Raw genomic sequence first — 24,997 nt, 5'->3', positions numbered from 1 at the left:
ACAAACCACAATGCTTCATGCTTTCCTCTCCATCACCTCTCATGGAAGTCTGGTGACAGATTTCTCGAAGTCAATAGCCAGGGCGAACCGAACCTCATGGCCCTCTCTCTTACCACAAGGTATGGCCTCAGGTTGTCACAGTCCCTGGCAGTTTCGTTTGACCTCCTAGGAGCCTCTGGAAATCAACCGTTGTCTTTAAGCATCAACAACATTGTGTGGTCATCCCATGCTACTGAACAGGAGCCCTTAATGCTCCAGAATTGCCACCGTTTGTGGTTGTTAAATTCACAACGGAAATCACAGTGTACTAACCTCCACACAGGACCTCTGTCCTTAATGAATTGCATTATGAGAGTTAACTGTGAAATGTGTTTTCAAACAGGTGTTTGTGAGTGTGTGGGTGTGTGGGTGTGTGTGTGTGCCATGTTTGAAATAAAGGAAACCATTACAAACTGTAAACCTAAAACAAGGAAATTAAAGTATGCCTTTCTAAGGGTTTACCCAATAAAGAAACCTAGTTTCAACGATGAGTCTTTCCAGCGTTCTTCTTTGTTTCATTTCAGAAATGGAAGCACGTATCAACACATCACGGAGGGGCCAGCACCGTGGCATAGCAGGTAAAGCTGCCACCTGCCGTGCTGGGATCCCATATGGGCACTGGTTCGAGAGCCAGCTGCTTGACTTCCGATCCAGCTCTCTGTTATGGCCTGGAAAAGCAGGACAAGGTGGCTGACAACCTTGGGCCTCTGTACCTACAGGGGAGACCTGGAAGAAGCTCCTGGCTCAAGGATGTGGATAGGCACAGCTCGCCTGTCGTGGCAATTTCGGGAATGAACCAGTGGAAGGACAATCTCTCTCTCTCTCTCTCTCTCTCTCTCGATCTCTCGATCTCTCGATCTCTCGATCTCTATCTCTTTCACTCCTAATCCCTTCTTGCGTCCCTCCCAGTGCCTCTAATTAACTGCACTTTTAAAATTGATATGTAAATCTTAGAAAGGTAGTATAGGGGCCATGGCTGTGGTGCAGTGGGTTAACGCCCTGTCCTGAAATGCCGCCGGCAACCCATATGGGCGCTGGTTTGAGACCCGGCTGCTCCACTTCCAATCCAGCTCTCTGTTATGGCCTTGGATAGCAGGAGAAGATGGCCCAAGCCCTTGGCCACCTGTACCCGCATGGGAGACATGGAGCAAGCTCCTAGCTCCTGGCTCCGCATTGGTGCAGCTCTGGCCGTTGGGGCCAGTTGGGGAGGGAGTAATCGGATGGAACCCTCTCTCTCTCTCTCTCTCTCTCTCTCTCTCTCTCTCTCTCTCTCTGTCTCTCTCTCACTCTGCCTCTCCTCGATCTGTGTAACACTAGCTTTCAAATAAATAAATACACATTTACAAAGAAGAAAATATATCGTAGTGGAGAATGGGACGGGGAATGGCAGATGAATGAGGAGAAGGGTTGGAAGGGTTGTATTCCATACCTCAAAAGCTTCTTTGGAGAATATGTAAATAATTGCAAAACGAAAAAAAGTGAAAATGTTCCTTTATTAGGGCTCCAAAAAAGAAACACAACAACCTGCTTTCAGCCATCAGTCTCTGCAGCATTCTTCTTTGTGTTCCTTGAAGAACTCCAAGGCACCCAGAAGCACATCATGGCAACCAAGTCCCACAAGGCAGATGAAAGCCGTATCCTTCACATGCATCTTCCCCAGGTAGTGTAATCAAGTGGCTAAAGGCCCAGAGGCTGTCAGGGCGTGAGACCACACCCTAAGGCCCCTAATCCCATGAAGGGCTGGAAGCTGATGGGTGGGTCCTGTAGCAGGTCCAGGGTGTGGCGTGCAGTGTGGACTAGAAAAGGTGCGGGGAGAGGACCGGCCGGGTGAACCTTGGAGGACAGTCTGAGAGACGGAAGCATCTTGCTGCCTTGTGACAGTGGCTCCTGGAGACATGATGGCTGCTTCACCTCTCAAGGAAGGTGAGTTCCACTTGAATGACTTGCACAAACTCCCACTTGCACATTCTAACTCCGATGGGGATGATGCTCATTGTGGTGTTTGTCTCCCAGGGAAATCACCAGCCTCACCTCAGAAAGAGCTCCAGCTGCAAAGTGATTTGGCTTCGGGGCCGACCCATCTGGCTGCCAGTGGAGGAGCTTCTCTGAGCTGCAGCTGGAAGAGACCTTATGGCATTGGGGCCGGTCTGCAGAATACGGGCAACACCTGCTACCTGAATGCAGCCCTGCAGTGTCTCACGTATACCCCACCCCTCGCCAACTATATGCTGTCCCAGGTGCATTCTCAAAGCTGCCGTCGCGCGGATCGCTGCATTCTGTGTGCCGTGGAAACTCACTTTCTCGGGGCCCTCCACAGTCCTGGGGACGTGATCCAGCCCTGTCAAGTGCTGGCTGCTGGCTTTCACACAAACAGGCAGGAAGATGCCCACGAATTTCTGATGTTTGCTCTGGATGTCCTGAAGGCAGCAGGTCTGCCTGGGCTCATGAACGCGGTGGCTCCCCAAGAGGACAAAGCTCCATCCCAGCAGCTATTTGGAGGACACTGGAGGTCTCAAATCCAATGTCTCCAGTGCCAAGGCATCTCAGACACCTTGGACCCTTACCTGGAGATCGCGTTGGATATCCAGACAGCCGACAGTGTGGAGCAAGCTTTGCAGCACTTGGTGCAACCTGAAGAGCTGGATGGAGAAAACGCCTATCACTGTGCTACCTGCCTAAAGAAGACAGCTGCTTCCAAGACACTCACCTTGCAATCGGCTGGCGACGTGCTTCTCTTGGTATTGAAACGGTTTTCTGCTTTCACGGGTGAGAAACTCGGAGGACAAGTGCACTATCCCGAGTGCCTGGACATGAGACCTTACATGTCTCAGCAGAACGGGAGGCCACTGCACTATGTTCTCTATGCGGTTCTCGTCCATGTTGGCCGCAGGTGTCAATCAGGACACTACTTCTGCTATGTCAAAGCTGGCACTGGCCACTGGTATAAAATGGATGACGCTAAGGTAACTGCCTGTGACATCACTTGTGTCCTGAATCAAAGGGCCTACGTGCTGTTTTATGTGCGGAAGAGTGGATTTGGAGGAGAACGTGGGACAGTGTCTCCAGGCAGGGGACCATCCGACTTTGAGGCTGACAACACACACGGCCAGCACACACCAGGAGAGCTGGAAAGGCCTTCCCCTAGTGAAGCTGCAGAGTCCGAGGAGCACTTGGAGCAAACAACTCAGGAATTCACCTTCGGTCAGTGGCAATCCCTCCGAGCCCAGAACCGACCAACAAGCGCACTCAGCCTCAGGACAGTGGAGCCCACGCTGCCTGGCAATGCGATCGTCATTCACCAGGCAAGATCTGCCGCAGGGATGAGGAAGCACCATCCTGACCAGGAAAGGTCCCTGCTGCACGGGGCAGCTGGGCACATCACTGAGCAGGTGGCCATGAATCCTGGCAACCTCCCTCGTCTGGGAGGAAGGAGCAAACCCCCCAAGAGGAAGAACAAACATGCCAAGAGGCCTCTGTTGTTGCTGTTCCGGTGATGTTAGTGAAAGAGTACGTCCCGGTTATGTGGTTGGGTGACAGTGCACGAGTTCCGTGTTTGGAGTTGCAAGTGCAAAGGGTTTGTCCTTATTAACTGTCCTAAGGGGGAATTGGAATCTTAGGTTGGAACCAAATGGATATGTCTCCTGCATTTGCAAGGGCTGAGACACTGTGTTTTGTGTGAGGCCACAAGGTTGGATAGAGATGTGAGCTTTACCGCGTGTCACTAAGCGATTGTTGAGATTGCAGGCACAGAACTCTGTGCTTCATGAAGGCATTCTGATGCCGCTGAGAAAGATGGGGAGTACCGGCCTCCTTCTCGTTGGGCTACAAACCACAATGCTTCATGCTTTCCTCTCCATCACCTCTCATGGAAGTCTGGTGACAGATTTCTCGAAGTCAATAGCCAGGGCGAACCGAACCTCATGGCCCTCTCTCTTACCACAAGGTATGGCCTCAGGTTGTCACAGTCCCTGGCAGTTTCGTTTGACCTCCTAGGAGCCTCTGGAAATCAACCGTTGTCTTTAAGCATCAACAACATTGTGTGGTCATCCCATGCTACTGAACAGGAGCCCTTAATGCTCCAGAATTGCCACCGTTTGTGGTTGTTAAATTCACAACGGAAATCACAGTGTACTAACCTCCACACAGGACCTCTGTCCTTAATGAATTGCATTATGAGAGTTAACTGTGAAATGTGTTTTCAAACAGGTGTTTGTGAGTGTGTGGGTGTGTGGGTGTGTGTGTGTGCCATGTTTGAAATAAAGGAAACCATTACAAACTGTAAACCTAAAACAAGGAAATTAAAGTATGCCTTTCTAAGGGTTTACCCAATAAAGAAACCTAGTTTCAACGATGAGTCTTTCCAGCGTTCTTCTTTGTTTCATTTCAGAAATGGAAGCACGTATCAACACATCACGGAGGGGCCAGCACCGTGGCATAGCAGGTAAAGCTGCCACCTGCCGTGCTGGGATCCCATATGGGCACTGGTTCGAGAGCCAGCTGCTTGACTTCCGATCCAGCTCTCTGTTATGGCCTGGAAAAGCAGGACAAGGTGGCTGACAACCTTGGGCCTCTGTACCTACAGGGGAGACCTGGAAGAAGCTCCTGGCTCAAGGATGTGGATAGGCACAGCTCGCCTGTCGTGGCAATTTCGGGAATGAACCAGTGGAAGGACAATCTCTCTCTCTCTCTCTCTCTCTCTCTCTCGATCTCTCGATCTCTCGATCTCTATCTCTTTCACTCCTAATCCCTTCTTGCGTCCCTCCCAGTGCCTCTAATTAACTGCACTTTTAAAATTGATATGTAAATCTTAGAAAGGTAGTATAGGGGCCATGGCTGTGGTGCAGTGGGTTAACGCCCTGTCCTGAAATGCCGCCGGCAACCCATATGGGCGCTGGTTTGAGACCCGGCTGCTCCACTTCCAATCCAGCTCTCTGTTATGGCCTTGGATAGCAGGAGAAGATGGCCCAAGCCCTTGGCCACCTGTACCCGCATGGGAGACATGGAGCAAGCTCCTAGCTCCTGGCTCCGCATTGGTGCAGCTCTGGCCGTTGGGGCCAGTTGGGGAGGGAGTAATCGGATGGAACCCTCTCTCTCTCTCTCTCTCTCTCTCTCTCTCTCTCTCTCTCTGTCTCTCTCTCACTCTGCCTCTCCTCGATCTGTGTAACACTAGCTTTCAAATAAATAAATACACATTTACAAAGAAGAAAATATATCGTAGTGGAGAATGGGACGGGGAATGGCAGATGAATGAAGAGAAGGGTTGGAAGGGTTGTATTCCATACCTCAAAAGCTTCTTTGGAGAATATGTAAATAATTGCAAAACGAAAAAAAGTGAAAATGTTCCTTTATTAGGGCTCCAAAAAAGAAACACAACAACCTGCTTTCAGCCATCAGTCTCTGCAGCATTCTTCTTTGTGTTCCTTGAAGAACTCCAAGGCACCCAGAAGCACATCATGGCAACCAAGTCCCACAAGGCAGATGAAAGCCGCATCCTTCACATGCATCTTCCCCAGGTAGTGTAATCAAGTGGCTAAAGGCCCAGAGGCTGTCAGGGCGTGAGACCACACCCTAAGGCCCCTAATCCCATGAAGGGCTGGAAGCTGATGGGTGGGTCCTGTAGCAGGTCCAGGGTGTGGCGTGCAGTGTGGACTAGAAAAGGTGCGGGGAGAGGACCGGCCGGGTGAACCTTGGAGGACAGTCTGAGAGACGGAAGCATCTTGCTGCCTTGTGACAGTGGCTCCTGGAGACATGATGGCTGCTTCACCTCTCAAGCAAGGTGAGTTCCACTTGAATGACTTGCACAAACTCCCACTTGCACATTCTAACTCCGATGGGGATGATGCTCATTGTGGTGTTTGTCTCCCAGGGAAATCACCAGCCTCACCTCAGAAAGAGCTCCAGCTGCAAAGTGATTTGGCTTCGGGGCCGACCCATCTGGCTGCCAGTGGAGGAGCTTCTCTGAGCTGCAGCTGGAAGAGACCTTATGGCATTGGGGCCGGTCTGCAGAATACGGGCAACACCTGCTACCTGAATGCAGCCCTGCAGTGTCTCACGTACACCCCACCCCTCGCCAACTATATGCTGTCCCAGGTGCATTCTCAAAGCTGCCGTCGCGCGGATCGCTGCATTCTGTGTGCCGTGGAAACTCACTTTCTCGGGGCCCTCCACAGTCCTGGGGACGTGATCCAGCCCTGTCAAGTGCTGGCTGCTGGCTTTCACACAAACAGGCAGGAAGACGCCCACGAATTTCTGATGTTTGCTCTGGATGTCCTGAAGGCAGCAGGTCTGCCTGGGCTCATGAACGCGGTGGCTCCCCAAGAGGACAAAGCTCCATCCCAGCAGCTATTTGGAGGACACTGGAGGTCTCAAATCCAATGTCTCCAGTGCCAAGGCATCTCAGACACCTTGGACCCTTACCTGGAGATCGCGTTGGATATCCAGACAGCCGACAGTGTGGAGCAAGCTTTGCAGCACTTGGTGCAACCTGAAGAGCTGGATGGAGAAAACGCCTATCACTGTGCTACCTGCCTAAAGAAGACAGCTGCTTCCAAGACACTCACCTTGCAATCGGCTGGCGACGTGCTTCTCTTGGTATTGAAACGGTTTTCTGCTTTCACGGGTGAGAAACTCGGAGGACAAGTGCACTATCCCGAGTGCCTGGACATGAGACCTTACATGTCTCAGCAGAACGGGAGGCCACTGCACTATGTTCTCTATGCGGTTCTCGTCCATGTTGGCCGCAGGTGTCAATCAGGACACTACTTCTGCTATGTCAAAGCTGGCACTGGCCACTGGTATAAAATGGATGACGCTAAGGTAACTGCCTGTGACATCACTTGTGTCCTGAATCAAAGGGCCTACGTGCTGTTTTATGTGCGGAAGAGTGGATTTGGAGGAGAACGTGGGACAGTGTCTCCAGGCAGGGGACCATCCGACTTTGAGGCTGACAACACACACGGCCAGCACACACCAGGAGAGCTGGAAAGGCCTTCCCCTAGTGAAGCTGCAGAGTCCGGGGAGCACTTGGAGCAAACAACTCAGGAATTCACCTTCGATCAGTGGCAATCCCTCCGAGCCCAGAACCGACCAACAAGCGCACTCAGCCTCAGGACAGTGGAGCCCACGCTGCCTGGCAATGCGATCGTCATTCACCAGGCAAGATCTGCCGCAGGGATGAGGAAGCATCATCCTGACCAGGAAAGGTCCCTGCTGCACGGGGCTGCTGGGCACATCGCTGAGCAGGTGGCCATGAATCCTGGCAACCTCCCTCGTCTGGGAGGAAGGAGCAAACCCCCCAAGAGGAAGAACAAACATGCCAAGAGGCCTCTGTTGTTGCTGTTCCGGTGATGTTAGTGAAAGAGTACGTCCCGGTTATGTGGTTGGGTGACAGTGCACGAGTTCCGTGTTTGGAGTTGCAAGTGCAAAGGGTTTGTCCTTATTAACTGTCCTAAGGGGGAATTGGAATCTTAGGTTGGAACCAAATGGATATGTCTCCTGCATTTGCAAGGGCTGAGACACTGTGTTTTGTGTGAGGCCACAAGGTTGGATAGAGATGTGAGCTTTACCGCGTGTCACTAAGCGATTGTTGAGATTGCAGGCACAGAACTCTGTGCTTCATGAAGGCATTCTGATGCCGCTGAGAAAGATGGGGAGTACCGGCCTCCTTCTCGTTGGGCTACAAACCACAATGCTTCATGCTTTCCTCTCCATCACCTCTCATGGAAGTCTGGTGACAGATTTCTCGAAGTCAATAGCCAGGGCGAACCGAACCTCATGGCCTCAGGTTGTCACAGTCCCTGGCAGTTTCGTTTGACCTCCTAGGAGCCTCTGGAAATCAACCGTTGTCTTTAAGCATCAACAACATTGTGTGGTCATCCCATGCTACTGAACAGGAGCCCTTAATGCTCCAGAATTGCCACCGTTTGTGGTTGTTAAATTCACAACGGAAATCACAGTGTACTAACCTCCACACAGGACCTCTGTCCTTAATGAATTGCATTATGAGAGTTAACTGTGAAATGTGTTTTCAAACAGGTGTTTGTGAGTGTGTGGGTGTGTGGGTGTGTGTGTGTGCCATGTTTGAAATAAAGGAAACCATTACAAACTGTAAACCTAAAACAAGGAAATTAAAGTATGCCTTTCTAAGGGTTTACCCAATAAAGAAACCTAGTTTCAACGATGAGTCTTTCCAGCGTTCTTCTTTGTTTCATTTCAGAAATGGAAGCACGTATCAACACATCACGGAGGGGCCAGCACCGTGGCATAGCAGGTAAAGCTGCCACCTGCCGTGCTGGGATCCCATATGGGCACTGGTTCGAGAGCCAGCTGCTTGACTTCCGATCCAGCTCTCTGTTATGGCCTGGAAAAGCAGGACAAGGTGGCTGACAACCTTGGGCCTCTGTACCTACAGGGGAGACCTGGAAGAAGCTCCTGGCTCAAGGATGTGGATAGGCACAGCTCGCCTGTCGTGGCAATTTCGGGAATGAACCAGTGGAAGGACAATCTCTCTCTCTCTCTCTCTCTCTCTCTCTCGATCTCTCGATCTCTCGATCTCTCGATCTCTATCTCTTTCACTCCTAATCCCTTCTTGCGTCCCTCCCAGTGCCTCTAATTAACTGCACTTTTAAAATTGATATGTAAATCTTAGAAAGGTAGTATAGGGGCCATGGCTGTGGTGCAGTGGGTTAACGCCCTGTCCTGAAATGCCGCCGGCAACCCATATGGGCGCTGGTTTGAGACCCGGCTGCTCCACTTCCAATCCAGCTCTCTGTTATGGCCTTGGATAGCAGGAGAAGATGGCCCAAGCCCTTGGCCACCTGTACCCGCATGGGAGACATGGAGCAAGCTCCTAGCTCCTGGCTCCGCATTGGTGCAGCTCTGGCCGTTGGGGCCAGTTGGGGAGGGAGTAATCGGATGGAACCCTCTCTCTCTCTCTCTCTCTCTCTCTCTCTCTCTCTGTCTCTCTCTCACTCTGCCTCTCCTCGATCTGTGTAACACTAGCTTTCAAATAAATAAATACACATTTACAAAGAAGAAAATATATCGTAGTGGAGAATGGGACGGGGAATGGCAGATGAATGAAGAGAAGGGTTGGAAGGGTTGTATTCCATACCTCAAAAGCTTCTTTGGAGAATATGTAAATAATTGCAAAACGAAAAAAAGTGAAAATGTTCCTTTATTAGGGCTCCAAAAAAGAAACACAACAACCTGCTTTCAGCCATCAGTCTCTGCAGCATTCTTCTTTGTGTTCCTTGAAGAACTCCAAGGCACCCAGAAGCACATCATGGCAACCAAGTCCCACAAGGCAGATGAAAGCCGTATCCTTCACATGCATCTTCCCCAGGTAGTGTAATCAAGTGGCTAAAGGCCCAGAGGCTGTCAGGGCGTGAGACCACACCCTAAGGCCCCTAATCCCATGAAGGGCTGGAAGCTGATGGGTGGGTCCTGTAGCAGGTCCAGGGTGTGGCGTGCAGTGTGGACTAGAAAAGGTGCGGGGAGAGGACCGGCCGGGTGAACCTTGGAGGACAGTCTGAGAGACGGAAGCATCTTGCTGCCTTGTGACAGTGGCTCCTGGAGACATGATGGCTGCTTCACCTCTCAAGGAAGGTGAGTTCCACTTGAATGACTTGCACAAACTCCCACTTGCACATTCTAACTCCGATGGGGATGATGCTCATTGTGGTGTTTGTCTCCCAGGGAAATCACCAGCCTCACCTCAGAAAGAGCTCCAGCTGCAAAGTGATTTGGCTTCGGGGCCGACCCATCTGGCTGCCAGTGGAGGAGCTTCTCTGAGCTGCAGCTGGAAGAGACCTTATGGCATTGGGGCCGGTCTGCAGAATACGGGCAACACCTGCTACCTGAATGCAGCCCTGCAGTGTCTCACGTATACCCCACCCCTCGCCAACTATATGCTGTCCCAGGTGCATTCTCAAAGCTGCCGTCGCGCGGATCGCTGCATTCTGTGTGCCGTGGAAACTCACTTTCTCGGGGCCCTCCACAGTCCTGGGGACGTGATCCAGCCCTGTCAAGTGCTGGCTGCTGGCTTTCACACAAACAGGCAGGAAGACGCCCACGAATTTCTGATGTTTGCTCTGGATGTCCTGAAGGCAGCAGGTCTGCCTGGGCTCATGAACGCGGTGGCTCACCAAGAGGACAAAGCTCCATCCCAGCAGCTATTTGGAGGACACTGGAGGTCTCAAATCCAATGTCTCCAGTGCCAAGGCATCTCAGACACCTTGGACCCTTACCTGGAGATCGCGTTGGATATCCAGACAGCCGACAGTGTGGAGCAAGCTTTGCAGCACTTGGTGCAACCTGAAGAGCTGGATGGAGAAAACGCCTATCACTGTGCTACCTGCCTAAAGAAGACAGCTGCTTCCAAGACACTCACCTTGCAATCGGCTGGCGACGTGCTTCTCTTGGTATTGAAACGGTTTTCTGCTTTCACGGGTGAGAAACTCGGAGGACAAGTGCACTATCCCGAGTGCCTGGACATGAGACCTTACATGTCTCAGCAGAACGGGAGGCCACTGCACTATGTTCTCTATGCGGTTCTCGTCCATGTTGGCCGGAGGTGTCAATCGGGACACTACTTCTGCTATGTCAAAGCTGGCACTGGCCACTGGTATAAAATGGATGACGCTAAGGTAACTGCCTGTGACATCACTTGTGTCCTGAATCAAAGGGCCTACGTGTTGTTTTATGTGCGGAAGAGTGGATTTGGAGGAGAACATGGGACAGTGTCTCCAGGCAGGGGACCATCCGACTTTGAGGCTGACAACACACACGGCCAGCACACACCAGGAGAGCTGGAAAGGCCTTCCCCTAGTGAAGCTGCAGAGTCCGAGGAGCACTTGGAGCAAACAACTCAGGAATTCACCTTCGATCAGTGGCAATCCCTCCGAGCCCAGAACCGACCAACAAGTGCACTCAGCCTCAGGACAGTGGAGCCCACGCTGCCTGGCAATGCGATCGTCATTCACCAGGCAAGATCTGCCGCAGGGATGAGGAAGCACCATCCTGACCAGGAAAGGTCCCTGCTGCACGGGGCAGCTGGGCACATCGCTGAGCAGGTGGCCATGAATCCTGGCAACCTCCCTCGTCTGGGAGGAAGGAGCAAACCCCCCAAGAGGAAGAACAAACATGCCAAGAGGCCTCTGTTGTTGCTGTTCCGGTGATGTTAGTGAAAGAGTACGTCCCGGTTATGTGGTTGGGTGACAGTGCACGAGTTCCGTGTTTGGAGTTGCAAGTGCAAAGGGTTTGTCCTTATTAACTGTCCTGGGGGGAATTGGAATCTTAGGTTGGAACCAAATGGATATGTCTCCTGCATTGGCAAGGGCTGAGACACTGTGTTTTGTGTGAGGCCACAAGGTTGGATAGAGATGTGAGCTTTACCGCGTGTCACTAAGCGATTGTTGAGATTGCAGGCACAGAACTCTGTGCTTCATGAAGGCATTCTGATGCCGCTGAGAAAGATGGGGAGTACCGGCCTCCTTCTCGTTGGGCTACAAACCACAATGCTTCATGCTTTCCTCTCCATCACCTCTCATGGAAGTCTGGTGACAGATTTCTCGAAGTCAATAGCCAGGGCGAACCGAACCTCATGGCCCTCTCTCTTACCACAAGGTATGGCCTCAGGTTGTCACAGTCCCTGGCAGTTTCGTTTGACCTCCTAGGAGCCTCTGGAAATCAACCGTTGTCTTTAAGCATCAACAACATTGTGTGGTCATCCCATGCTACTGAACAGGAGCCCTTAATGCTCCAGAATTGCCACCGTTTGTGGTTGTTAAATTCACAACGGAAATCACAGTGTACTAACCTCCACACAGGACCTCTGTCCTTAATGAATTGCATTATGAGAGTTAACTGTGAAATGTGTTTTCAAACAGGTGTTTGTGAGTGTGTGGGTGTGTGGGTGTGTGTGTGTGCCATGTTTGAAATAAAGGAAACCATTACAAACTGTAAACCTAAAACAAGGAAATTAAAGTATGCCTTTCTAAGGGTTTACCCAATAAAGAAACCTAGTTTCAACGATGAGTCTTTCCAGCGTTCTTCTTTGTTTCATTTCAGAAATGGAAGCACGTATCAACACATCACGGAGGGGCCAGCACCGTGGCATAGCAGGTCAAGCTGCCACCTGCCGTGCTGGGATCCCATATGGGCACTGGTTCGAGAGCCAGCTGCTTGACTTCCGATCCAGCTCTCTGTTATGGCCTGGAAAAGCAGGACAAGGTGGCTGACAACCTTGGGCCTCTGTACCTACAGGGGAGACCTGGAAGAAGCTCCTGGCTCAAGGATGTGGACAGGCACAGCTCGCCTGTCGTGGCAATTTCGGGAATGAACCAGTGGAAGGACAATCTCTCTCTCTCTCTCTCTCTCTCTCTCGATCTCTCTATCTATCTATCTCTATCTCTTTCACTCCTAATCCCTTCTTGCTTCCCTCCCAGTGCCTCTAATTAACTGCACCTTTCAAATTGATATGTAAATCTTAGAAAAGTAGTATAGGGGCCGTGGCTGTGGTGCAGTGGGTTAAAGCCCTGTCCTGAAATGCCGCCGGCAACCCACATGGGCGCTGGTTTGAGACCCGGCTGCTCCACTTCCAATCCAGCTCTCTGTTATGGCCTTGGATAGCAGGAGAAGATGGCCCAAGCCCTTGGCCACCTGTACCCGCATGGGAGACATGGAGCAAGCTCCTAGCTCCTGGCTCCGCATTGGTGCAGCTCTGGCCGTTGGGGCCAGTTGGGGAGGGAGTAATCGGATGGAACCCTCTCTCTCTCTCTCTCTCTCTCTCTCTCTCTGTCTCTCTCTCACTCACTCTGCCTCTCCTCGATCTGTGTAACACTAGCTTTCAAATAAATAAATACACATTTACAAAGAAGAAAATATATCGTAGTGGAGAATGGGACGGGGAATGGCAGATGAATGAAGAGAAGGGTTGGAAGGGTTGTATTCCATACCTCAAAAGCTTCTTTGGAGAATATGTAAATAATTGCAAAACGAAAAAAAGTGAAAATGTTCCTTTATTAGGGCTCCAAAAAAGAAACACAACAACCTGCTTTCAGCCATCAGTCTCTCCAGCATTCTTCTTTGTGTTCCTTGAAGAACTCCAAGGCACCTAGAAGCACATCATGGCAACCAAGTTCCACAAGGCAGATGAAAGCCGTATCCTTCACATGCATCTTCCCCAGGTAGTGTAATCAAGTGGCTAAAGGCCCAGAGGCTGTCAGGGCGTGAGACCACACCCTAAGGCCCCTAATCCCATGAAGGGCTGGAAGCTGATGGGTGGGTCCTGTAGCAGGTCCAGGGTGTGGCGTGCAGTGTGGACTAGAAAAGGTGCGGGGAGAGGACCGACCGGGTGAACCTTGGAGGACAGTCTGAGAGACGGAAGCATCTTGCTGCCTTGTGACAGTGGCTCCTGGAGACATGATGGCTGCTTCACCTCTCAAGGAAGGTGAGTTCCACTTGAATGACTTGCACAAACTCCCACTTGCACATTCTAACTCCGATGGGGATGATGCTCATTGTGGTGTTTGTCTCCCAGGGAAATCACCAGCCTCACCTCAGAAAGAGCTCCAGCTGCAAAGTGATTTGGCTTCGGGGCCGACCCATCTGGCTGCCAGTGGAGGAGCTTCTCTGAGCTGCAGCTGGAAGAGACCTTATGGCATTGGGGCCGGTCTGCAGAATACGGGCAACACCTGCTACCTGAATGCAGCCCTGCAGTGTCTCACGTACACCCCACCCCTCGCCAACTATATGCTGTCCCAGGTGCATTCTCAAAGCTGCTGTCGCGCGGATCGCTGCATTCTGTGTGCCGTGGAAACTCACTTTCTCGGGGCCCTCCACAGTCCTGGGGACGTGATCCAGCCCTGTCAAGTGCTGGCTGCTGGCTTTCACACAAACAGGCAGGAAGACGCCCACGAATTTCTGATGTTTGCTCTGGATGTCCTGAAGGCAGCAGGTCTGCCTGGGCTCATGAACGCGGTGGCTCCCCAAGAGGACAAAGCTCCATCCCAGCAGCTATTTGGAGGACACTGGAGGTCTCAAATCCAATGTCTCCAGTGCCAAGGCATCTCAGACACCTTGGACCCTTACCTGGAGATCGCGTTGGATATCCAGACAGCCGACAGTGTGGAGCAAGCTTTGCAGCACTTGGTGCAACCTGAAGAGCTGGATGGAGAAAACGCCTATCACTGTGCTACCTGCCTAAAGAAGACAGCTGCTTCCAAGACACTCACCTTGCAATCGGCTGGCGACGTGCTTCTCTTGGTATTGAAACGGTTTTCTGCTTTCACGGGTGAGAAACTCGGAGGACAAGTGCACTATCCCGAGTGCCTGGACATGAGACCTTACATGTCTCAGCAGAACGGGAGGCCACTGCACTATGTTCTCTATGCGGTTCTCGTCCATGTTGGCCGGAGGTGTCAATCGGGACACTACTTCTGCTATGTCAAAGCTGGCACTGGCCACTGGTATAAAATGGATGACGCTAAGGTAACTGCCTGTGACATCACTTGTGTCCTGAATCAAAGGGCCTACGTGCTGTTTTATGTGCGGAAGAGTGGATTTGGAGGAGAACATGGGACAGTGTCTCCAGGCAGGGGACCATCCGACTTTGAGGCTGACAACACACACGGCCAGCACACACCAGGAGAGCTGGAAAGGCCTTCCCCTAGTGAAGCTGCAGAGTCCGAGGAGCACTTGGAGCAAACAACTCAGGAATTCACCTTCGATCAGTGGCAATCCCTCCGAGCCCAGAACCGACCAACAAGTGCACTCAGCCTCAGGACAGTGGAGCCCACGCTGCCTGGCAATGCGATCGTCATTCACCAGGCAAGATCTGCCGCAGGGATGAGGAAGCATCATCCTGACCAGGAAAGGTCCCTGCTGCACGGGGCTGCTGGGCACATCGCTGAGCAGGTGGCCATGAATCCTGGCAACCTCCCTCGTCTGGGAGGAAGGAGCAAACCCCCCAAGAGGAAGAACAAACATGCCAAGAGGCCTCTGTTGTTGCTGTTCCGGTGATGTTAGTGAAAGAGTACGTCCCGGTTATGTGGTTGGGTGACAGTGCACGAGTTCCGTGTTTGGAGTTGCAAGTGCAAAGGGTTTGTCCTTATTAACTGTCCTGGGGGGAATTGGAATCTTAGGTTGGAACCAAATGGATATGTCTCCTGCATTGGCAAGGGCTGAGACACTGTGTTTTGTGTGAGGCCACAAGGTTGGATAGAGATGTGAGCTTTACCGCGTGTCACTAAGCGATTGTTGAGATTGCAGGCACAGAACTCTGTGCTTCATGAAGGCATTCTGATGCCGCTGAGAAAGATGGGGAGTACCGGCCTCCTTCTCGTTGGGCTACAAACCACAATGCTTCATGCTTTCCTCTCCATCACCTCTCATGGAAGTCTGGTGACAGATTTCTCGAAGTCAATAGCCAGGGCGAACCGAACCTCATGGCCCTCTCTCTTACCACAAGGTATGGCCTCAGGTTGTCACAGTCCCTGGCAGTTTCGTTTGACCTCCTAGGAGCCTCTGGAAATCAACCGTTGTCTTTAAGCATCAACAACATTGTGTGGTCATCCCATGCTACTGAACAGGAGCCCTTAATGCTCCAGAATTGCCACCGTTTGTGGTTGTTAAATTCACAACGGAAATCACAGTGTACTAACCTCCACACAGGACCTCTGTCCTTAATGAATTGCATTATGAGAGTTAACTGTGAAATGTGTTTTCAAACAGGTGTTTGTGAGTGTGTGGGTGTGTGGGTGTGTGTGTGTGCCATGTTTGAAATAAAGGAAACCATTACAAACTGTAAACCTAAAACAAGGAAATTAAAGTATGCCTTTCTAAGGGTTTACCCAATAAAGAAACCTAGTTTCAACGATGAGTCTTTCCAGCGTTCTTCTTTGTTTCATTTCAGAAATGGAAGCACGTATCAACACATCACGGAGGGGCCAGCACCGTGGCATAGCAGGTAAAGCTGCCACCTGCCGTGCTGGGATCCCATATGGGCACTGGTTCGAGAGCCAGCTGCTTGACTTCCGATCCAGCTCTCTGTTATGGCCTGGAAAAGCAGGACAAGGTGGCTGACAACCTTGGGCCTCTGTACCTACAGGGGAGACCTGGAAGAAGCTCCTGGCTCAAGGATGTGGACAGGCACAGCTCGCCTGTCGTGGCAATTTCGGGAATGAACCAGTGGAAGGACAATCTCTCTCTCTCTCTCTCTCTCTCTCTCTCTCTATCTATCTATCTCTATCTCTTTCACTCCTAATCCCTTCTTGCTTCCCTCCCAGTGCCTCTAATTAACTGCACCTTTCAAATTGATATGTAAATCTTAGAAAAGTAGTATAGGGGCCGTGGCTGTGGTGCAGTGGGTTAAAGCCCTGTCCTGAAATGCCGCCGGCAACCCACATGGGCGCTGGTTTGAGACCCGGCTGCTCCACTTCCAATCCAGCTCTCTGTTATGGCCTTGGATAGCAGGAGAAGATGGCCCAAGCCCTTGGCCACCTGTACCCGCATGGGAGACATGGAGCAAGCTCCTAGCTCCTGGCTCCGCATTGGTGCAGCTCTGGCCGTTGGGGCCAGTTGGGGAGGGAGTAATCGGATGGAACCCTCTCTCTCTCTCTCTCTGTCTCTCTGTCTCTCTCTCTCTGTCTCTCTCTCACTCACTCTGCCTCTCCTCGATCTGTGTAACACTAGCTTTCAAATAAATAAATACACATTTACAAAGAAGAAAATATATCGTAGTGGAGAATGGGACGGGGAATGGCAGATGAATGAGGAGAAGGGTTGGAAGGGTTGTATTCCATACCTCAAAAGCTTCTTTGGAGAATATGTAAATAATTGCAAAACAAAAAAAAGTGAAAATGTTCCTTTATTAGGGCTCCAAAAAAGAAACACAACAACCTGCTTTCAGCCATCAGTCTCTCCAGCATTCTTCTTTGTGTTCCTTGAAGAACTCCAAGGCACCCAGAAGCACATCATGGCAACCAAGTTCCACAAGGCCGATGAAAGCCGTATCCTTCACATGCATCTTCCCCAGGTAGTGTAGTCAAGTGGCTAAAGGCCCAGAGGCTGTCAGGGCGTGAGACCACACCCTAAGGCCCCTAATCCCATGAAGGGCTGGAAGCTGATGGGTGGGTCCTGTAGCAGGTCCAGGGTGTGGCGTGCAGTGTGGACTAGAAAAGGTGCGGGGAGAGGACCGGCCGGGTGAACCTTGGAGGTCAGTCTGAGAGACGGAAGCATCTTGCTGCCTTGTGACAGTGGCTCCTGGAGACATGATGGCTGCTTCACCTCTCAAGCAAGGTGAGTTCCACTTGAATGACTTGCACAAACTCCCACTTGCACATTCTAACTCCGATGGGGATGATGCTCATTGTGGTGTTTGTCTCCCAGGGAAATCACCAGCCTCACCTCAGAAAGAGCTCCAGCTGCAAAGTGATTTGGCTTCGGGGCCGACCCATCTGGCTGCCAGTGGAGGAGCTTCTCTGAGCTGCAGCTGGAAGAGACCTTATGGCATTGGGGCCGGTCTGCAGAATACGGGCAACACCTGCTACCTGAATGCAGCCCTGCAGTGTCTCACGTATACCCCACCCCTCGCCAACTATATGCTGTCCCAGGTGCATTCTCAAAGCTGCCGTCGCGCGGATCACTGCATTCTGTGTGCCGTGGAAACTCACTTTCTCGGGGCCCTCCACAGTCCTGGGGACGTGATCCAGCCCTGTCAAGTGCTGGCTGCTGGCTTTCACACAAACAGGCAGGAAGACGCCCACGAATTTCTGATGTTTGCTCTGGATGTCCTGAAGGCAGCAGGTCTGCCTGGGCTCATGAACGCGGTGGCTCCCCAAGAGGACAAAGCTCCATCCCAGCAGCTATTTGGAGGACACTGGAGGTCTCAAATCCAATGTCTCCAGTGCCAAGGCATCTCAGACACCTTGGACCCTTACCTGGAGATCGCGTTGGATATCCAGACAGCCGACAGTGTGGAGCAAGCTTTGCAGCACTTGGTGCAACCTGAAGAGCTGGATGGAGAAAACGCCTATCACTGTGCTACCTGCCTAAAGAAGACAGCTGCTTCCAAGACACTCACCTTGCAATCGGCTGGCGACGTGCTTCTCTTGGTATTGAAACGGTTTTCTGCTTTCACGGGTGAGAAACTCGGAGGACAAGTGCACTATCCCGAGTGCCTGGACATGAGACCTTACATGTCTCAGCAGAACGGGAGGCCACTGCACTATGTTCTCTATGCGGTTCTCGTCCATGTTGGCCGCAGGTGTCAATCGGGACACTACTTCTGCTATGTCAAAGCTGGCACTGGCCACTGGTATAAAATGGATGACGCTAAGGTAACTGCCTGTGACATCACTTGTGTCCTGAATCAAAGGGCCTACGTGCTGTTTTATGTGCGGAAGAGTGGATTTGGAGGAGAACATGGGACAGTGTCTCCAGGCAGGGGACCATCCGACTTTGAGGCTGACAACACACACGGCCAGCACACACCAGGAGAGCTGGAAAGGCCTTCCCCTAGTGAAGCTGCAGAGTCCGAGGAGCACTTGGAGCAAACAACTCAGGAATTCACCTTCGATCAGTGGCAATCCCTCCGAGCCCAGAACCGACCAACAAGTGCACTCAGCCTCAGGACAGTGGAGCCCACGCTGCCTGGCAATGCGATCGTCATTCACCAGGCAAGATCTGCCGCAGGGATGAGGAAGCACCATCCTGACCAGGAAAGGTCCCTGCTGCACGGGGCTGCTGGGCACATCGCTGAGCAGGTGGCCATGAATCCTGGCAACCTCCCTCGTCTGGGAGGAAGGAGCAAACCCCCCAAGAGGAAGAACAAACATGCCAAGAGGCCTCTGTTGTTGCTGTTCCGGTGATGTTAGTGAAAGAGTACGTCCCGGTTATGTGGTTGGGTGACAGTGCACGAGTTCCGTGTTTGGAGTTGCAAGTGCAAAGGGTTTGTCCTTATTAACTGTCCTGGGGGGAATTGGAATCTTAGGTTGGAACCAAATGGATATGTCTCCTGCATTTGCAAGGGCTGAGACACTGTGTTTTGTGTGAGGCCACAAGGTTGGATAGAGATGTGAGCTTTACCGCGTGTCACCAAGCGATTGTTGAGATTGCAGGCACAGAACTCTGTGCTTCATGAAGGCATTCTGATGCCGCTGAGAAAGATGGGGAGTACCGGCCTCCTTCTCGTTGGGCTACAAACCACAATGCTTCATGCTTTCCTCTCCATCACCTCTCATGGAAGTCTGGTGACAGATTTCTCGAAGTCAATAGCCAGGGCGAACCGAACCTCATGGCCCTCTCTCTTACCACAAGGTATGGCCTCAGGTTGTCACAGTCCCTGGCAGTTTCGTTTGACCTCCTAGGAGCCTCTGGAAATCAACCGTTGTCTTTAAGCATCAACAACATTGTGTGGTCATCCCATGCTACTGAACAGGAGCCCTTAATGCTCCAGAATTGCCACCGTTTGTGGTTGTTAAATTCACAACGGAAATCACAGTGTACTAACCTCCACACAGGACCTCTGTCCTTAATGAATTGCATTATGAGAGTTAACTGTGAAATGTGTTTTCAAACAGGTGTTTGTGAGTGTGTGGGTGTGTGGGTGTGTGTGTGTGCCATGTTTGAAATAAAGGAAACCATCACAAACTGTAAACCTAAAACAAGGAAATTAAAGTATGCCTTTCTAAGGGTTTACCCAATAAAGAAACCTAGTTTCAACGATGAGTCTTTCCAGCGTTCTTCTTTGTTTCATTTCAGAAATGGAAGCACGTATCAACACATCACGGAGGGGCCAGCAGCGTGGCATAGCAGGTCAAGCTGCCACCTGCCGTGCTGGGATCCCATATGGGCACTGGTTCGAGAGCCAGCTGCTTGACTTCCGATCCAGCTCTCTGTTATGGCCTGGAAAAGCAGGACAAGGTGGCTGACAACCTTGGGCCTCTGTACCTACAGGGGAGACCTGGAAGAAGCTCCTGGCTCAAGGATGTGGACAGGCACAGCTCGCCTGTCGTGGCAATTTGGGGAATGAACCAGTGGAAGGACAATCTCTCTCTCTCTCTCTCTCTCTCTCTCTATCTATCTCTATCTCTTTCACTCCTAATCCCTTCTTGCTTCCCTCCCAGTGCCTCTAATTAACTGCACCTTTCAAATTGATATGTAAATCTTAGAAAAGTAGTATAGGGGCCGTAGCTGTGGTGCAGTGGGTTAAAGCCCTGTCCTGAAATGCCGCCGGCAACCCACATGGGCGCTGGTTTGAGACCCAGCTGCTCCACTTCCAATCCAGCTCTCTGTTATGGCCTTGGATAGCAGGAGAAGATGGCCCAAGCCCTTGGCCACCTGTACCCGCATGGGAGACATGGAGCAAGCTCCTAGCTCCTGGCTCCGCATTGGTGCAGCTCTGGCCGTTGGGGCCAGTTGGGGAGGGAGTAATCGGATGGAACCCTCTCTCTCTCTCTCTCTCTCTCTCTCTCTGTCTCTCTCTCACTCTGCCTCTCCTCGATCTGTGTAACACTAGCTTTCAAATAAATAAATACACATTTACAAAGAAGAAAATATATCGTAGTGGAGAATGGGACGGGGAATGACAGATGAATGAGGAGAAGGGTTGGAAGGGTTGTATTCCATACCTCAAAAGCTTCTTTGGAGAATATGTAAATAATTGCAAAACGAAAAAAAGTGAAAATGTGCCTTTATAAGGGCTCCAAAAAAGAAACACAACAACCTGCTTTCAGCCATCAGTCTCTCCAGCATTCTTCTTTGTGTTCCTTGAAGAACTCCAAGGCACCTAGAAGCACATCATGGCAACCAAGTCCCACAAGGCAGATGAAAGCCGTATCCTTCACATGCATCTTCCCCTGGTAGTGTAATCAAGTGGCTAAAGGCCCAGAGGCTGTCAGGGCGTGAGACCACACCCTAAGGCCCCTAATCCCATGAAGGGCTGGAAGCTGATGGGTGGGTCCTGTAGCAGGTCCAGGGTGTGGCGTGCAGTGTGGACTAGAAAAGGTGCGGGGAGAGGACCGGCCGGGTGAACCTTGGAGGACAGTCTGAGAGACGGAAGCATCTTGCTGCCTTGTGACAGTGGCTCCTGGAGACATGATGGCTGCTTCACCTCTCAAGGAAGGTGAGTTCCACTTGAATGACATGCACAAACTCCCACTTGCACATTCTAACTCCGATGGGGATGATGCTCATTGTGGTGTTTGTCTCCCAGGGAAATCACCAGCCTCACCTCAGAAAGAGCTCCAGCTGCAAAGTGATTTGGCTTCGGGGCCGACCCATCTGGCTCCCAGTGGAGGAGCTTCTCTGAGCTGCAGCTGGAAGAGACCTTATGGCATTGGGGCCGGTCTGCAGAATACGGGCAACACCTGCTACCTGAATGCAGCCCTGCAGTGTCTCACGTATACCCCACCCCTCGCCAACTATATGCTGTCCCAGGTGCATTCTCAAAGCTGCCGTCACGCGGATCGCTGCATTCTGTGTGCCGTGGAAACTCACTTTCTTGGGGCCCTCCACAGTCCTGGGGACGTGATCCAGCCCTGTCAAGTGCTGGCTGCTGGCTTTCACACAAACAGGCAGGAAGACGCCCACGAATTTCTGATGTTTGCTCTGGATGTCCTGAAGGCAGCAGGTCTGCCTGGGCTCATGAACGCGGTGGCTCCCCAAGAGGACAAAGCTCCATCCCAGCAGCTATTTGGAGGACACTGGAGGTCTCAAATCCAATGTCTCCAGTGCCAAGGCATCTCAGACACCTTGGACCCTTACCTGGAGATCGCGTTGGATATCCAGACAGCCGACAGTGTGGAGCAAGCTTTGCAGCACTTGGTGCAACCTGAAGAGCTGGATGGAGAAAACGCCTATCACTGTGCTACCTGCCTAAAGAAGACAGCTGCTTCCAAGACACTCACCTTGCAATCGGCTGGCGACGTGCTTCTCTTGGTATTGAAACGGTTTTCTGCTTTCACGGGTGAGAAACTCGGAGGACAAGTGCACTATCCCGAGTGCCTGGACATGAGACCTTACATGTCTCAGCAGAACGGGAGGCCACTGCACTATGTTCTCTATGCGGTTCTCGTCCATGTTGGCCGCAGGTGTCAATCAGGACACTACTTCTGCTATGTCAAAGCTGGCACTGGCCACTGGTATAAAATGGATGACGCTAAGGTAACTGCCTGTGACATCACTTGTGTCCTGAATCAAAGGGCCTACGTGCTGTTTTATGTGCGGAAGAGTGGATTTGGAGGAGAACATGGGACAGTGTCTCCAGGCAGGGGACCATCCAACTTTGAGGCTGACAACACACACGGCCAGCACACACCAGGAGAGCTGGAAAGGCCTTCCCCTAGTGAAGCTGCAGAGTCCGGGGAGCACTTGGAGCAAACAACTCAGGAATTCACCTTCGATCAGTGGCAATCCCTCCGAGCCCAGAACCGACCAACAAGCGCACTCAGCCTCAGGACAGTGGAGCCCACGCTGCCTGGCAATGCGATCGTCATTCACCAGGCAAGATCTGCCGCAGGGATGAGGAAGCATCATCCTGACCAGGAAAGGTCCCTGCTGCACGCGGCTGCTGGGCACATCGCTGAGCAGGTGGCCATGAATCCTGGCAACCTCCCTCGTCTGGGAGGAAGGAGCAAACCCCCCAAGAGGAAGAACAAACATGCCAAGAGGCCTCTGTTGTTGCTGTTCCGGTGATGTTAGTGAAAGAGTACGTCCCGGTTATGTGGTTGGGTGACAGTGCACGAGTTCCGTGTTTGGAGTTGCAAGTGCAAAGGGTTTGTCCTTATTAACTGTCCTAAGGGGGAATTGGAATCTTAGGTTGGAACCAAATGGATATGTCTCCTGCATTTTCAAGGGCTGAGACACTGTGTTTTGTGTGAGGCCACAAGGTTGGATAGAGATGTGAGCTTTACCGCGTGTCACTAAGCGATTGTTGAGATTGCAGGCACAGAACTCTGTGCTTCATGAAGGCATTCTGATGCCGCTGAGAAAGATGGGGAGTACTGGCCTCCTTCTCATTGGGCTACAAACCACAATGCTTCATGCTTTCCTCTCCATCACCTCTCATGGAAGTCTGGTGACAGATTTCTCGAAGTCAATAGCCAGGGCGAACCGAACCTCATGGCCTCAGGTTGTCACAGTCCCTGGCAGTTTCGTTTGACCTCCTAGGAGCCTCTGGAAATCAACCGTTGTCTTTAAGCATCAACAACATTGTGTGGTCATCCCATGCTACTGAACAGGAGCCCTTAATGCTCCAGAATTGCCACCGTTTGTGGTTGTTAAATTCACAACGGAAATCACAGTGTACTAACCTCCACACAGGACCTCTGTCCTTAATGAATTGCATTATGAGAGTTAACTGTGAAATGTGTTTTCAAACAGGTGTTTGTGAGTGTGTGGGTGTGTGGGTGTGTGTGTGTGCCATGTTTGAAATAAAGGAAACCATTACAAACTGTAAACCTAAAACAAGGAAATTAAAGTATGCCTTTCTAAGGGTTTACCCAATAAAGAAACCTAGTTTCAACGATGAGTCTTTCCAGCGTTCTTCTTTGTTTCATTTCAGAAATGGAAGCACGTATCAACACATCACGGAGGGGCCAGCACCGTGGCATAGCAGGTCAAGCTGCCACCTGCCGTGCTGGGATCCCATATGGGCACTGGTTCGAGAGCCAGCTGCTTGACTTCCGATCCAGCTCTCTGTTATGGCCTGGAAAAGCAGGACAAGGTGGCTGACAACCTTGGGCCTCTGTACCTACAGGGGAGACCTGGAAGAAGCTCCTGGCTCAAGGATGTGGATAGGCACAGCTCGCCTGTCGTGGCAATTTCGGGAATGAACCAGTGGAAGGACAATCTCTCTCTCTCTCTCTCTCTCTCTCTATCTCTATCTCTATCTCTTTCACTCCTAATCCCTTCTTGCTTCCCTCCCAGTGCCTCTAATTAACTGCACCTTTCAAATTGATATGTAAATCTTAGAAAAGTAGTATAGGGGCCATGGCTGTGGTGCAGTGGGTTAACGCCCTGTCCTGAAATGCCGCCGGCAACCCACATGGGCGCTGGTTTGAGACCCGGCTGCTCCACTTCCAATCCAGCTCTCTGTTATGGCCTTGGATAGCAGGAGAAGATGGCCCAAGCCCTTGGCCACCTGTACCCGCATGGGAGACATGGAGCAAGCTCCTAGCTCCTGGCTCCGCATTGGTGCAGCTCTGGCCGTTGGGGCCAGTTGGGGAGGGAGTAATCGGATGGAACCCTCTCTCTCTCTCTCTCTCTCTCTCTCTCTCTGTCTCTCTCTCACTCTGCCTCTCCTCGATCTGTGTAACACTAGCTTTCAAATAAATAAATACACATTTACAAAGAAGAAAATATATCGTAGTGGAGAATGGGACGGGGAATGGCAGATGAATGAGGAGAAGGGTTGGAAGGGTTGTATTCCATACCTCAAAAGCTTCTTTGGAGAATATGTAAATAATTGCAAAACGAAAAAAAGTGAAAATGTTCCTTTATTAGGGCTCCAAAAAAGAAACACAACAACCTGCTTTCAGCCATCAGTCTCTGCAGCATTCTTCTTTGTGTTCCTTGAAGAACTCCAAGGCACCCAGAAGCACATCATGGCAACCAAGTTCCACAAGGCAGATGAAAGCCGTATCCTTCACATGCATCTTCCCCTGGTAGTGTAATCAAGTGGCTAAAGGCCCAGAGGCTGTCAGGGCGTGAGACCACACCCTAAGGCCCCTAATCCCATGAAGGGCTGGAAGCTGATGGGTGGGTCCTGTAGCAGGTCCAGGGTGTGGTGTGCAGTGTGGACTAGAAAAGGTGCGGGGAGAGGACCGACCGGGTGAACCTTGGAGGACAGTCTGAGAGACAGAAGCATCTTGCTGCCTTGTGACAGTGGCTCCTGGAGACATGATGGCTGCTTCACCTCTCAAGCAAGGTGAGTTCCACTTGAATGACTTGCACAAAC

The 24,997-nt window shown here is 51.4% G+C and overlaps 7 protein-coding genes across 7 annotated transcripts in view; all 7 read left to right on the top strand.

Moving 5' to 3' along the window:
- The first annotated feature begins 1,937 nt into the window (after positions 1-1,937).
- Positions 1,938-3,533, top strand: LOC133765394 (ubiquitin carboxyl-terminal hydrolase 17-like protein 13). The gene is made up of 2 exons (XM_062198959.1): positions 1,938-1,962; positions 2,053-3,533. Exons 1-2 carry the CDS (start codon positions 1,938-1,940, stop codon positions 3,531-3,533), a joined length of 1,506 nt encoding a protein of 501 aa, XP_062054943.1.
- A 2,257-nt stretch (positions 3,534-5,790) lies between these two features.
- Positions 5,791-7,386, top strand: LOC133765393 (ubiquitin carboxyl-terminal hydrolase 17-like protein 13). The gene is made up of 2 exons (XM_062198958.1): positions 5,791-5,815; positions 5,906-7,386. The coding sequence occupies exons 1-2, from the start codon at positions 5,791-5,793 to the stop codon at positions 7,384-7,386; spliced, it is 1,506 nt and encodes a 501-aa protein (XP_062054942.1).
- Positions 7,387-9,620: 2,234 nt separating this feature from the next.
- On the top strand, positions 9,621-11,216 carry LOC133765392 (ubiquitin carboxyl-terminal hydrolase 17-like protein 6). Its single transcript, XM_062198957.1, has 2 exons — positions 9,621-9,645; positions 9,736-11,216. Exons 1-2 carry the CDS (start codon positions 9,621-9,623, stop codon positions 11,214-11,216), a joined length of 1,506 nt encoding a protein of 501 aa, XP_062054941.1.
- A 2,248-nt stretch (positions 11,217-13,464) lies between these two features.
- On the top strand, positions 13,465-15,060 carry LOC133765391 (ubiquitin carboxyl-terminal hydrolase 17-like protein 13). The gene is made up of 2 exons (XM_062198956.1): positions 13,465-13,489; positions 13,580-15,060. The coding sequence occupies exons 1-2, from the start codon at positions 13,465-13,467 to the stop codon at positions 15,058-15,060; spliced, it is 1,506 nt and encodes a 501-aa protein (XP_062054940.1).
- Positions 15,061-17,312: 2,252 nt separating this feature from the next.
- Positions 17,313-18,908, top strand: LOC133765390 (ubiquitin carboxyl-terminal hydrolase 17-like protein 13). Its single transcript, XM_062198955.1, has 2 exons — positions 17,313-17,337; positions 17,428-18,908. The coding sequence occupies exons 1-2, from the start codon at positions 17,313-17,315 to the stop codon at positions 18,906-18,908; spliced, it is 1,506 nt and encodes a 501-aa protein (XP_062054939.1).
- A 2,230-nt stretch (positions 18,909-21,138) lies between these two features.
- Positions 21,139-22,734, top strand: LOC133765389 (ubiquitin carboxyl-terminal hydrolase 17-like protein 6). Its single transcript, XM_062198954.1, has one exon. It carries the CDS (start codon positions 21,139-21,141, stop codon positions 22,732-22,734), a length of 1,596 nt encoding a protein of 531 aa, XP_062054938.1.
- Positions 22,735-24,942: 2,208 nt separating this feature from the next.
- The window catches only part of LOC133765388 (ubiquitin carboxyl-terminal hydrolase 17-like protein 13), a 1,596-nt gene continuing 1,541 nt past the window's right edge, over positions 24,943-24,997 (top strand). Inside the window, exon 1 of the mRNA XM_062198953.1 lies at positions 24,943-24,967. Within this exon, the coding sequence (XP_062054937.1) occupies positions 24,943-24,967 (25 nt within the window). The remainder of the gene's footprint in view (positions 24,968-24,997) is intronic.

This window comes from Lepus europaeus, chromosome 8 (genome assembly GCF_033115175.1).
Source record: "Lepus europaeus isolate LE1 chromosome 8, mLepTim1.pri, whole genome shotgun sequence".
Classification (NCBI taxonomy): domain Eukaryota; kingdom Metazoa; phylum Chordata; class Mammalia; order Lagomorpha; family Leporidae; genus Lepus; species Lepus europaeus.
This window is presented reverse-complemented; position numbering and strand designations above follow the sequence as displayed.